At 41.0% G+C, this 13,582-nt stretch overlaps 1 protein-coding gene across 1 annotated transcript in view; it reads left to right on the forward strand.

Moving 5' to 3' along the window:
- The first annotated feature begins 4,734 nt into the window (after positions 1-4,734).
- The window catches only part of LOC104295733 (plasminogen-like), a 29,337-nt gene continuing 20,489 nt past the window's right edge, over positions 4,735-13,582 (forward strand). Inside the window, exons 1-3 of the mRNA XM_009895512.1 lie at positions 4,735-4,783; positions 7,636-7,771; positions 8,419-8,525. Coding sequence (XP_009893814.1) covers positions 4,735-4,783; positions 7,636-7,771; positions 8,419-8,525 — 292 coding nt within the window. The remainder of the gene's footprint in view (positions 4,784-7,635; positions 7,772-8,418; positions 8,526-13,582) is intronic.

Genomic DNA, 13,582 nt, shown 5'->3' on the forward strand with positions numbered 1-13,582 from the left:
CCAGGCAAAATTCCAGTGTTTCACTGTCCTTCGTGTGAAAGAGATTTTTTTTTTCTAATCTTGGTTTTAAATCTCTTTTGTATATTTAAATCTATACTGATTGCCTTATCCTCCACATTTATAGTGAATGGACTATCTACTCCTCTTTGCAGTAATCGTTATATATATGCACACACATACATACATGTGTTATAATTGACATATATTTTTATGTCTGTATTTTAAGGTTTTTCTTGTGTGTTCCTCTAGTCATGTAATCTCTAGCCAAAACAACCCACTCTTTTTTATTTTGTCTTCTTTCCTCTTACCTACCCCACACAGCTTCCCAGGAAAGTCTGTCTGATTTGCAGTTCTTTAACTTGGGAGTAAATGTTGCTCTGTCAATCAGCCTCATTTGATTTTTCAGGTGTACAGATAAGGCCTCAAGTCAGTATTATTTATAAGATTCCAATACTTACCTATAGATTTTGAACCATACCTGCCTCACAGTCTGGTGAAAGTATTATGCTTAGCACTTATGCCATCTTTTGCTTTTGATTCCAAAATAAGCCTGAATTTAGTAACCTCAGCAGACCGGCCGTGAAGTATTTTCCGCCCCCGTTTTATAAATAGGAAACCGCTGCAGTGTTTTGTCCAGGCGATGCTGTCAATGGAACAGGCGTTAACATGCACGTGCCTCAGAAACAGTCCTGAGATCCGGGAGCATGTTAAGCAGACCCATTGCACCAGGTGGGGAAGTGGGAGCATGTCTGGGAGCAGACCCATTGCACCAGGTGGGGAAGGCACTAGCTTCTTGCCTTCTTCTCATTGTCTTTCTCACAGATGCTCCCTCTGCTAGTTAGAAACTCAAGCAATAGGCTGTTGCATGGAAAGCCAAGAGCTCACATCCAGAAATATCTGGAGCGGGCAGGGGCAATGTGGGTTTCTGACCATGCCATTGCCATGGCCATGCCATTTCATCACCTCTTGCCTGACTGCAGAGTAAACTCTTCAGAGTTGAAAAAGTCTCATATCTATCTCGAGCACCTGGTCCTTGGGCTCTGATTTCAGGTGAAGGCTCTGATATTAATACTAGCCATCATCATTAGTGACATCCTCTGGAAAAAATGTAAGTATTCATGAGAACAAACAAATGATCAGTAATGGACACCCCTGAAAAAGAAGTACCTAAATTTATAAAAATGGCTTTCATATGTTGCTGATGAATGGAGCTAGGTCCTGCTCTGTGCCTAGTGTATCTCAACAGTGCCCTAATAGTCTAACTGATTCAGGGTTTTGCCAATGGACAAAATCTACCATGAAGCAGGAAACCATTAGAGAGTTGGAGGACATTGCGGTCATTCTCCTTGAAAACCACCACGCAGTATCCACTCTATTACTTCTGGTGGCTGATCTCTCACTTGCTACTCCTATCAATCTGTCTTTACCAGGAAAGGAAAATTAGGAATTAGAGAAAGTACAAAGTACTTTAGAAACTGGTTCTTCAGAACATATCTGCATCTGATGAGGAAATAATAACTATCAGTGGAGAAGAAGCTTTTTCCATATTTCATGGAGCTTAATGTGGACTCACATTATTTGGTTCAGGTAAGTATAGAGAGATGAGTTCCAGAGGAATTTTTCTGTTATTATGTACTCGCAGAAGGAACTGTCCTTGGTGAGGGATATTTGATTTCTCACTCCCTTGATTGGAGATGCATTAGTTTTCTTTTCTATTCCTAGATTTGTTTTCATCCTGAGAGTCTTTAACTTGATTTTAAGAATTAAAAATTATACAAGGTGTGTCTAAAAGCCCTCTGAAGTCAGCAGAAATATTTATATTCTCCTGACAGAATTTACTGAATCTGTGGCTGGAAATATCTCCTTGATTAACTGACAAGTCTCCTGCTCATCACTTAAAGAAAGTACACACTCCAAGCCAGTGCAGCAGAACTGCATGATGTTCCCCAGTGAAGGTCTAGAATAAGCATGTACGAATCTCTCTCTTTCTCCAGGCTGGAAGCCTAATGAAAGTATTTTATAATTTGACACTTGACATTCAAATTCTTTTTTGTTTTCATTACTGTGCAGCTCTATAGTTATATTTTTCCAAATTATTTTCTGAACATTAGTTTGAGCTCACAACTAACCTATTTATTTTATCTATATTTATTTTCCTTTTCAAGGGAGTTGTTTCTTCTCATTGTTCTAATTTAGATGAAATCTGCGCTATGCTCTCACAAAATTTGTTTTTTTTTTTTTCTGTTCCAGATGGGTGCCTCTATTTTTCACTATGTCATAACCTTTATTTTTTTTTTTCAGTGTCTTACAGTGATAATGTTATATTTGGCTTTTTTTCCCCTTGCTCTTTCTCATTCTATTTTTTCTCTGTATTTCATGCTTGCATGCTGTCTTTCCTACATGGACTATCACTTTGAGAAAATAAAGCTTTTGAACCTATTAATGTTACATATGTTCAAACCAACCAACTTTAAGCCTCTGGTATTGCAGTGGGAAAGAAAAGAGGTAACTGAGAAAGAAAAGAAAAGTATATTTGCATAAGACAAATTTCCTTATAAGGTAGTGCTGTGATATGAGCAGTGAAATAATAAATCCCTCAGGATTTTTTCAAGCTTATAGCCAAATATCGCCTGCCAATGTACCATGAGTCCTTACTGACACCTTTGCTTATGCTGGGGATTTAATGTCATCCACTTTGTCAAAAAAGTATCATCTGCTGCACCCTTCTGGACATTACCAGGACAGCACGTTCTCCAGAAAATCCCAAACAAAATCGGGTAGGATTACAGCATAGTTTTCATGAGCAAAGATGTGGCTTCCATTGTTTCTAATAGAAAAAGGGCATAATTTCTCTCTGCCTTTGATTGGTTAAACATTTAAATTAGATCCAAGTGAAGAGACTTTTCCATGTTATTTACTAGCAGATCTAAAGTGGCTTCAGACTTTTGCATCTATAGTCTATGGCATTTGCTGTCTGAGAGCAGAGCAAATGATGCTGTCAGTGGCAGAAGCAGCAAGGCTTGGGTCCACATGGTTTGTGTCCCTGCTTGTCATGCTCCCCCCTGGCCCACATCTCTTGTTGACCCCACCTCTCTCCTAAATCAAAATGGTAACTCTTCAGGCTCTCCATGCCCTCCTCACTCCCAAATGGTCCTCTAATGCTGCTTCTTCCCATTCATGTCTCCATCATTTCTCTGGGAGGTAGTCCTGGCTTCCATTAGGACAGACTGCCTCCTTCCATGTCCATATATATGAGGTGGATGTTCCTGGGATTCATCTATGTATGTGCTGACATGCTGGTTGGAAGGTACAGACCTGCTGACTGACCAAGCAGAAATGAATGGTGTTTGCTTTCACCATGAGTGTCCTTACAGAAAACAAATTTTGGTTTCTCTTCTTTATCCAAGCACTGATTTTCTGAAGCCTTATAGGAACATTGGAGTTCCATCCCTCTGCCAGCTGTGGTGGAGGTTGAATGATATGCTCAAAAAGTGACTGTGGAGGTAGGGATGTGGATGAGCTGTGGATGTGATGGTACATGGATACAACTGACCACAAAACACTTACCAAGACCAACCAACTGTTTTCCTACTGGTGTCAATTCTGCCTGTCCTGATTACAGGCTACACACTGGCTCCCTACTGAGAACTCTCTGCAGAGCTGAGGCAGAAAGGCCACTTCCCCACTGCCTCCCCACCAGCCCAGGGTGCATTTCCCACCTGTGCCCTGGAAGTATGTAACTTCTGACCACAGCTTTTACCCCAGGTGACTCATCTGGTCATCAGTGCTCACAGGTATGTGGCTGCTGCACGTGGCCCTTCCAGAACCATCATCCTCCCAGCACAGAAGGGAATATGTGGGATTCCTAGCTTGCTCCTAACTGTCATTCTCCTCTGGCCCACCAACACCAGCTGAAGGCTATACCCACTTGCCAGGGAAACCTGTTGAAGCTGCGGAGGGCACTCTGGCTGGGAATACGTGGCTTGCCTCAGCTGAGCCCCATGGGGGTGATGGAGGTGGTGTTGCTGAAATGCGTGGGGCACACTGTGTGCATCCTGAGGTCTGGGCAGACCTGAGATATCAGGAGCTTTGCCTGGAGGGCAAAGACACATTATACACTGAACTAAAATGAACACTGCCTCCCAAGTCATGAACTACAAAAAACAACCCAGAAATGGGAAACAGCTGAGGGGGGGAAATTTCTTTCCCCCAGGAAGGACACTGGTGATTGTTTAAAGCAATTCTGATACAGAGTTAACATTATCAGGGTCCGGTTTTGGGGACTGGCTTACACAAAAGCATAAATCAAAAGCAGTTCCAACCTAAGCAGTGCAAGTCTGTGACTGAAAATACTGTTGGGACCTAAAGCTGAATACACAGGATGGTGTAGAATTAGATTGTGCCTGGGTTCCCATATTTTCCACCACCATGATCCCTATCTTTATCTTAGCAAAGTGAGGCCAAGAAATCTGAGAACAAAAACATGCCCCACAAAACAAGAGAGTGCCTTCACATTTCCCAGCATCCAGAACAAATGGTTGAGTCTGATTTGGTAATCCATCCAATTCAAGGTTGTTTGAATGGCCACACCACGGCAAAGGGGGTCACAGCATGGGGGAATGATTAACTTAACCCACCTGCCTTGTTTGTTTGATGCCGCCTCATTCCGGTGCGAGTCAATAAAACTTTGTGCACTGACACACACAACTTCCAGAACCTGCCAGCTGGGCCAAAATGAGGATTAGCAAAGCTGCCTTTCTCTTTCTTTTCTTGCTCAGCTCAGGTAAGAGTCCTTTGCCTTCTGCTTGTTTAGGTGAGACGGGGGCCAAATGCCTGCAAGCTCCATTTGGTGAAGGTAGGTCCCCAAATCTCTGTCACCCCTTAACCTGGACGATGATGGATTTGGGGCTTGCTGGCCAGTGAGAGTTGCTGTCCGTCAAAGCGAGAGCTGTGGTTGCTCCAGTGTTGTGTTTGTTAGAGACACTGGAAGAGCAACAGCCTTGCTGTCTGCATGGGGAACAAATGTCTCCCTGCAAACATGCCCCATGGCCAGAAATGGGGGGACCCTTGGAAAGCAGCCTCAAAGCCGCCTACAAAACCTGTAGCAATCAGTGAGATGGCTATCTCTGGCTTCAGCAGGCTTTGGATCAAAGCTGTTTTTACTGCCAAGCATTGCTAAGCAGAGTGATCCTGATTTTCATCCTTTATGACAGGAGTTTTAAAGTTTTTAAATGAAATATTTAAAACAAAACAAAAAAAAATAAAGAGCTTCTTTATATTCCAGCAATTTCACATTTTCTGTTGTCAAACAAAAGAAAATGTTCTCTCTTGTTTTTTCTGGGGGCAGTAGGTAGAAATTTAATCTTTAGTAACCTAGATCAACTTTTCAAGGAATATATCTGGAATTCTTTTTTACAACTCTAAAAGGAGATACGTGTTCCCATGAAGGTATTATATGAATTTCAATCTTATCTACAAATTCTGTAGATAAATAGTCCAAATGTAGTATATATTTCAATCAGATTTTAATCAGATACCATATTCTCTAGTACTTTAACATTGCATATCATTTTATGTCCCTTAAATGACTTTTTAAAAGTGCTGTTAAAAACATATCAGTACAGCTTGTATGATTTTGTAATAGCTCAGACATTTAATATGACAGAATAAGAGGGACCTATCGTTGTATGATTGTGCTGCGTTATAAAAGACAGATGATAAAATTGTTTCTATTTGCTTATTGTTATCAGCTCTAACTCACTTTCTTCAAAGTGATGGTCCACAAAGCTGCCTTAAAACTATTTTTTATGTCTTCTGGATTAGTACTGGTGAAGTCTGGAAAGATACATATGTAAAAGAAGAAATTGGTTTGCTCACATTTATTTGAATATTCTGTTCAATTATCATGTGTCATGTCTGGGTTTATAAAGACTTGGACTTTAGCCAAAGTAATACATTCCCTGCTGCATTTTAAAATTTATTGTATTCCTTTCTAAGTTTACACTTTGCAGTGTTTTTCAGGCAACTAACATTTTCTTTTCTGTTAACTAAGCTTCTGCCAATCCAGGCTGCCCTATAGCTTCTGCATGTCATCCAAAATCTTGTGTGTTCATTCTTAAACCAGCTGAAATAAGTCTCTTTTTATGGTGACTGAAAAGGAATAGTATCCAAAGTAGAGCTCTTTGGACAAAGATACAGTTTTAAGGTGAGCCAATAAAGTTTGGAAAGTAATATTTTCCTATTCTGGTCCCCTGCAATTCTGGAACAGTGGCTTCAGTTAGCTTGGGAAAAAGGTAAGGAGAGGAAACACTTATTTGCTGAGTCCATCAGGAGGAATTGGTAGGTTGTTGGTGCTCCACATAGTCCTACTATGTGGAGTCCTGCTATGTGGAGTCCTACAGTAGGATTAGATAGGGGAGGCCTCCGTGTCAGGGATATCTTAAGACAGTTTGATTTTATAGCATTAGGCCATTTCTGCAGTCACAGAAGATTGCCCTCAGGCAATTAATCATCTTACTTTCATCAGTGGCCCACATACCTATTATTTTATATGAATATGTGTCATGTGGAGGTAGATGATGGATGACATGTATGTCAGGGGAACTAATTACACTGGAGTGATGTTGCAGTGAATTGAGCCTAAATATCGGTGTTTGCATAAAAGAAAGATTCACAGCATTACCTGTGAGAATGTTGTACAAGATTATGAATTCCCTGTGTCTGTCAATAATAATCTAGCTTGAAAAGTGAAATAATTCAACCATATCACTTCTGTAACATTGCAACCTGATGCTGGATACAGAAATAAACTTTTGTAGAAATTAGGAACAGAAACATAGATTCTTTATAGACATAAAAGGAAAAAATCAGTTAGATTGCAAACTCCATTGTGAGCAACAACATTGTGGAGCTAAGCTTTAAATGCATTAGCAGGTACATCGTATATATCTTATGCACATGTAGACATCACATATAATCATACTAATTGATTTACTAATAGTTTTACTAATATAATTGGGTTAATTTGTTGCAGCAGAGATGCAGCTCGACAGATTCATTAGTAAGTCTGTTTAACCCATTAGAACAAAAATAATTGTGGCCATTGTAAAAGACATCTTATGTAAAAGTCGTTTATGATTGAGGTTTCTTGCTCCAGGGCATGATATCTTAGGACAAAAAACTATTCAGTGACCAGTAAAACTGTAGTGACTACACCATCCACATGGGAGGTCATAATCTCACATCCTCCCAATTCATGCTTCTCCAAAACTTTAATATTGGTATCACTTTGCTTTATCTTTCTCTGACTGATGGGTTTTTTTGACATCATTTGGTCTGTCTCTCGGGTCCCTCTCACTCTGGTTTCACAGCTTCAAACCCATACATAAATCTGTTCAGAGCTGCTTCGCTACATCTCTCTTCTGTTTTTTCCTATGATGTGTTCCAGTCATACAGCTGTGATTATGTCAGGAGACAGACATTTCCTCAGAGTTTATCATGTTTTACCCAGAATTACTCAAAACAAATGGTGCCTTCACCTGTCAATGCTACAAGAAAAATGGGACTGAAAGTTACAGATTTTCTTAACTGCAGCATCCTCATTTTTAATGTCCGATTCCTTTCCTTCCCTTGCAGTGAAAGGAGATATACTGGACGACTATTTAAGAACAGATGGTGTTTGGATACTTACTCGAAATAAACAGTTTTACACAACAAATAATGAAAAAGAATGTGCAGAGAAATGTGAAGCAGAAAGAAATTTTAATTGCAGGTAATTTCTGTTGACTCTTAAAACTACGTCATTGTGGGTGTCTGCATATCAATGATATTTTCCTACTGTTGCTCAGAACCAACACCCTCATGCTGCTGCAGCTCTGCCTACAGCAGCGTTGCCCATGCCTGTGCTTTTAGCTTGTGGCTTATCTCCACCCTAAATTACCACAAGGTCAAGTAAAAGGTGGATTTACAATGTATTACTCACTCTATAGTAAATGCTCAAGTTCCTGCTCTTACCCCAAAATTACGTGGAGAGCTGCTTACACCCCTTTAGCTGGATGCTGCCTCGTTTCACAAAAGAAGGATGAGATGTTTGTAATTCATTTTAGGGAAAGGTACTAACCTGAGCAGCTAGGATGCTGTTGATAACGTTTTGCCAATGCAGTAACTAGCTTCCCGCACAGTAACTTATTCACTTAGTCATATGTCCTGACAAAGTCAGCCACTTCAGAGCAGTAGAAAACATCAGTTTCTTACTCAGCGTCTCAAATACTGACTGTAGTATCTGAAAGATATAAACAGATATAAGACAGTGCTAGTAACTTAATAGCTTATAGAAAAATAATGATGATGTGAATAATTTGAATTGAATTAAAAATATTGCTTTCTGTGTCAATATTACTTCCTTCTCAATTTCAACAGGGCCTTCTTATTCACCAGGAAAAAGCTACAGTGTTTAACATTGGCTGAAAATGCCCAAATGACAGTGACATTCAATGGCACGGATGCAGTTCTTTATGAGAAGAAAAGTATGTATGTAGTAAGACGGTACACTTTTACATGTTAAGCCTGTTTTAACTGTATCCTTGCATTCTCTGCCACAGTGCTGGAGCAAACCATTGCAGGTGGTGACAGTCTCAGTGAGGTGGGCCGGCACCCATTATGAACTAGGCTGAAACTGCCAGAGAATTTCACATATAGCATCAAGGCTCCTTATTTTTGAACTTATACTTCACTGCTTTACTCACGTATTATTGGGACCAGGCAGAATAAACATACTCCAAAGCAAAAGTCATGCATTTCTCTGCCCTTTAAGTATTTGCAGTCCTCTGCTTCATGGAGATAATGGAGTACTTCAACATATAAATATTCAAGACTACAGGATTACCTACTTCTGTGCACACACTTATCTAATTTTCTGTGTAATAATTCAGTCAAGAATTATTTGACTGAAATACTGTATTGACTTATAGTTGTGTTGTGTGGGTTTTTTTAATATAATCAAATGTTCACATTTTGTAAACTGTCTTGTTTATGCTTAATTCTTGTTGTATGCCAGGCTCAGATAAATGGTTTGGATTTAAGATTATTCTTGGAATTAATTAATCAATGCTTTTCTAAGTTTTGAATAGATACTATATAGCTGGAAAAATAAATATTTATTTAACTATACTATCTTTCTAACTTTTATGGGAACCTAGATAAAGGAGTCACAAACACTAACTTCAATGAGTCTTCTGGGAAAAAGAAAGCTCTTATTACTAACTTATATATAAGATGAATAGTGAACATTTCTTGTAAGAACACTTTGGTCTGTTTGAAAAGATAATTATTTTCAGTGTCTATAAAATTCTGAAACATTTGAAAGGTATACAGAAAATTGAAACTGCATGAATAATCATGGTGCAGGTCCCCTTTGCCTTATCAAGTTTTTAAGAGAAAGCAGTTATGTCCAAATTCCCAGCGAGTACAAACTGATACAATTCTGATGAATTCATTAACATCTGCTGGAGATATGGCCAAAACATAACAAAAAGCTGGAACGTTAATGTTTAAACAACGGCATCTTAATTCTTCTGTTATTAGACTGGATAATGGGTTGCCAGGTTCATGGCAGTGGGTGCAACTCGGTTTGTAACAGCTATCTTCAGTAAGTACTAGTTTAACCTCTAGCTGATTATCAGCCAGTAACATTTTGTTCTTGTGGTGCAATATGTGTTCCTTGGTGTCTTCTTTCTATGCTAATGATGAGTGGATTTTCTCACCAGTTTTCCTGAACTTTCCAACTCTAACCATTCTATGATTCCATAACTTGCAGTTTATGTTTAGCTCAGATGGATTACTAAAGCTTTAGAAGCTAGAATTTGAAGTGTACTGCTTGATTCTTGAGTGTTATTATGGTCAGATTCCTTCCTGTTTGAAAAGGCAAAACCGCTGTTATAGCTGTTTTGTTCAAAAGACTTCAGCTCTACTTCAGTCATGTTGTCCCCCCCCGCCAGAGCCTTGACGTCTCAGGAAAAGGAGGGAGCCCTGCTTGGCTTCTCTTTCTTGTCCGCCTCCTTCAAAGCTATTTCCTGGAAGAGAGATCTGGTGCCTCCAGCCTCAATGTTCATCCCAGTGGCCTTCCTGAACACATGTAATCTAGAAATTTAGTCAGAGCCTTCGGCTCTGCTGCTCCCCACTGGAGCCACCGGTTCCTGCAGAAAAAAGGCCTAGCTTGGCACCCCTTCATGCGTCAGGATGTATTTGTCTTGTTTACTGTGTAGACTTAACTGAAACTGTAGGGTGAGATATGGGTCTGCTCCCCTCTCTCCTCATCCTTTTGGATTCAGAGCTTTTCTTTCCTAGTCATGACTAGGACTGAAGGAAATGTCACCGCATGAGTCTACTGCAGGAGGAAACACTCTGCCTGATTCCTCACACTGAGGAACCAGCCCATCAACCTGTAGATGCCTGTCATGGCAGGGGGTGGGGTCCCCCCAAAATGGAGGCCCTTGCCCGGGTGTCAAGCGCAGGATAGAGACATGGTTACCTGCTGTCCTTCTACAGGGTCAAACCATGTGTCCCACCTAGGCACAGCAGGCAGCCACGTCTCTTGCCTTTCCTGCCATCACTGTGTGGGCTGTCAGAGCAGATGCATTCATCTGCAGCCCTTGTGCAGTTACCAGTCCTTTGATGTGACTGGGAGACACCTTTTCTGACCATTTTAAAGTAGAGGTTGGCTTTTTTCGGCTCCCACTGCAGACTGAGCAGAAATCAAGTCTCGTTCGTATTTAGCATCTACCAATGTCACTGAAAGCTGCAGTCAGACACTGCCACAGCTTGGAAAGTAGGTCACAGATACCAAATCTCTTCATCTGTTTTCTCTTTCACTATTTGATCCTTGCGCTGGTGGTGGTGGTTCTTTGAAACAACCCAACCCATATACCCGAGCCTTAAGGCAGCTAGATACTAGCAGGGGAAAAAACATCTGCCTCACAGACACTTCATTTTCATCCACTGAGTTGTCAGGCATCATTTGTTCATCATCCAGCATTCTTATGATCTGCAGCAATTTGGGGACTGCCTGCATCATTTTTGTCTCCTGCTGTGTTCTGCACTCTAGGACACCCACCATTGACACCTGGGGGACAGGCTGCCTCCCTTGGCTATAGCATTCATCTCCTATCCTGGTGCCATGCAACATACTACCTGTGCCTTCTTAGGGATATGTCTTCATGAGGGTCTGCTTCAGCAACAGGTGCTTTTAGCTCCAGCAGCCGTGGCAGGGGGTCCCCCCAAAATGGAGGCCTTCCATAGCATTCAGCTCCTATCCTGGTGCCATGCAACGTACTACCTCTGCCTTCTTAGGGACATGTCTTCATGAGGGTCTGCTTCAGCAACAGATGCTTTTAGCTCCAGCAGCCAGAGAACTAGTTCCTTTGTTTTTTTCAGGGGACAGTTTTACAGTGCCTTTTTTTCCAAACAGAGGATGTAGAGTCATCTTCCTTCTATTTTTCACTAGCAGGAATACAAGACTGCCTAAAAAAATGCTGAAACTCACAGCTACCACTGCCAACATCTTTGTGAAGTCTCCAGATTATCCTAATGGCAGCATTTTGTACCTGTAATGGCCCCAATTCACCTCAAACCAGAGATATTTCTCAAAAGGCTTTTAAAGTGCATTGTAAAAGTGAGACTCATCTTCCTAGAAGCAACCTAATTACCACAGCCAGCATAACCCAGCCTGAACTTGAACTTGCAAATAAAGACATTTAGTTTCCTTAAGCCTCAGAAAAGTTCTCTGTCCCCACCGTGACTCCTCAGCGCCAGGAAACAACTGCTGTCAATCTCCTTTCTGCTGAGATATGATGGAATATGTTCTGCTTGGAGAAAGCAATCTCCAGAACATTTTGTGACACTGCCACTCCCTTGGGTTTGTGTTCACCTATGCCTGACTCAGACCTTGGAGTTCACAACAGCTACTCTGGCATCAGTCTTTGACAGAGCTTATTTTCCTTGGGACTGGATTCAAAATATCTGTATAAAACATCCACTTTAAAACAAAAAGGTTCATCCCGCTGTGACTACAGGAGTTTGTCCGACTGTGCTGTGCCATCCAATGTTATGCACTCACATTCTACCCCACCACAGACACTTTGGGATCTGTATGCAGATCATACTCTGGATTGTCCATAGCTACAAAGGCAACTCCATGAACATATGTCTGGCAGTTACAGTTTTACTTTCCTTATATTAATGGCAAAATCCTGTATGAGGAATCTTCTTTTGATTACAACCTCCTTGTCAATAGTAAGAATAATCCACAAGGCCCAGATACATAGCTTTTGTGGGCTATGCTCACTACATTAGGTTGAGTGAGATTTCTTCTCACCCACACCTCCGAAAGTACCTTTTCCTTTGGTTCTAATTGGCCTCTCAGCAGCATGGCTCCGTGGCCATCTGGGATTCTTATCCTCTTGTAGGGGAAATAATCAAAGTTTTGGCACTTAGTCACTGAAACATTTCTTAAGAACTTGATTAGGGATGTGTCCTTTACAAAGCAGTTTCCCCAGTCAAATCTTAGTTTTGTCTTGACATAGTTTGGCTTCTGATCCCATCCCTCTTTTGATGAACACAGACTACCAGGGGTTAGAGGCCAGCACAGCAAACTCCTGTACAGATCAGAAAAGTAAAAGACACTTTGGGGGTCAAACACAAAGAAACCGTGTTACTAAAAGTGCTGCTTAAGAGGGATCAAATACCTAGGCCTAAATCCATGGTGCTCTTCATGTGCCATTGGAACTGGGAAGTTACTTCTTGTCTTCATTCCTGACCCAGCTGTACAGAGCCTCCCAACCCCTCACCCCAGGTGTCAGATGTGTCCAGCTTTTTTATTTAGGCAGAGTAAAATAATTTATGAGGAACCTGGCAACATCAGAAAGTCCACTGGCAAGGTTATTGACCAGAGATGGTCATGTTGGGACCTGCTACTGAAGTATCAATGTTGAAGCGGCAGCAACAAGATTTTGGGCACTCCAGTAGTAGTACCCTGACAACCAGGAGGCAGCTTTTGGTAAGACATGCAGCACACACATTTGTAGTTCAGGCCACACACTGTGACAGCAGTAACTATTGCAAGGTGTCCAAACAAGGCTCAGTTTTTCCTATCAAATTGGTCTCCTGTTCTTGCTCTAACATTTCCATTTTTTATTTTGGTGTTTAAGGGGATCCTTCTTGTGCAAGCAAATTGCTGGAAGGGGAAATCAAGGTCAATTGCCCCAATAACTGGGGATTTTTCAATGCCTGTTGCCAAAAAATCACCATCAATAGGCTTTGCATTCTCACTGCCGTGGAATCCCCGTAGAAAGTGCCTGGGAGTCTGAGGGCAAGAGGAATCAAAGTTTTGGGGGCCCCTTTTGTGGCAAACATATTTTGATAACTAAAAAATTTTCTGGCTTGAAGGCATAGTTGCATGACACCCACAGTGCGGATGTAATTATGAACAATGCATTTCAAAGAATCTCCAGCTGCTGGTGAAGGATCTTTCTTTTTATCCCAGTAGTATGATAGTATGAGCACGCATTTTATACATGCCAAAAACAAT

This window comes from Charadrius vociferus, unplaced genomic scaffold (assembly GCF_000708025.1).
Source record: "Charadrius vociferus isolate BGI_N301 unplaced genomic scaffold, ASM70802v2 scaffold142, whole genome shotgun sequence".
NCBI lineage: Eukaryota > Metazoa > Chordata > Aves > Charadriiformes > Charadriidae > Charadrius > Charadrius vociferus.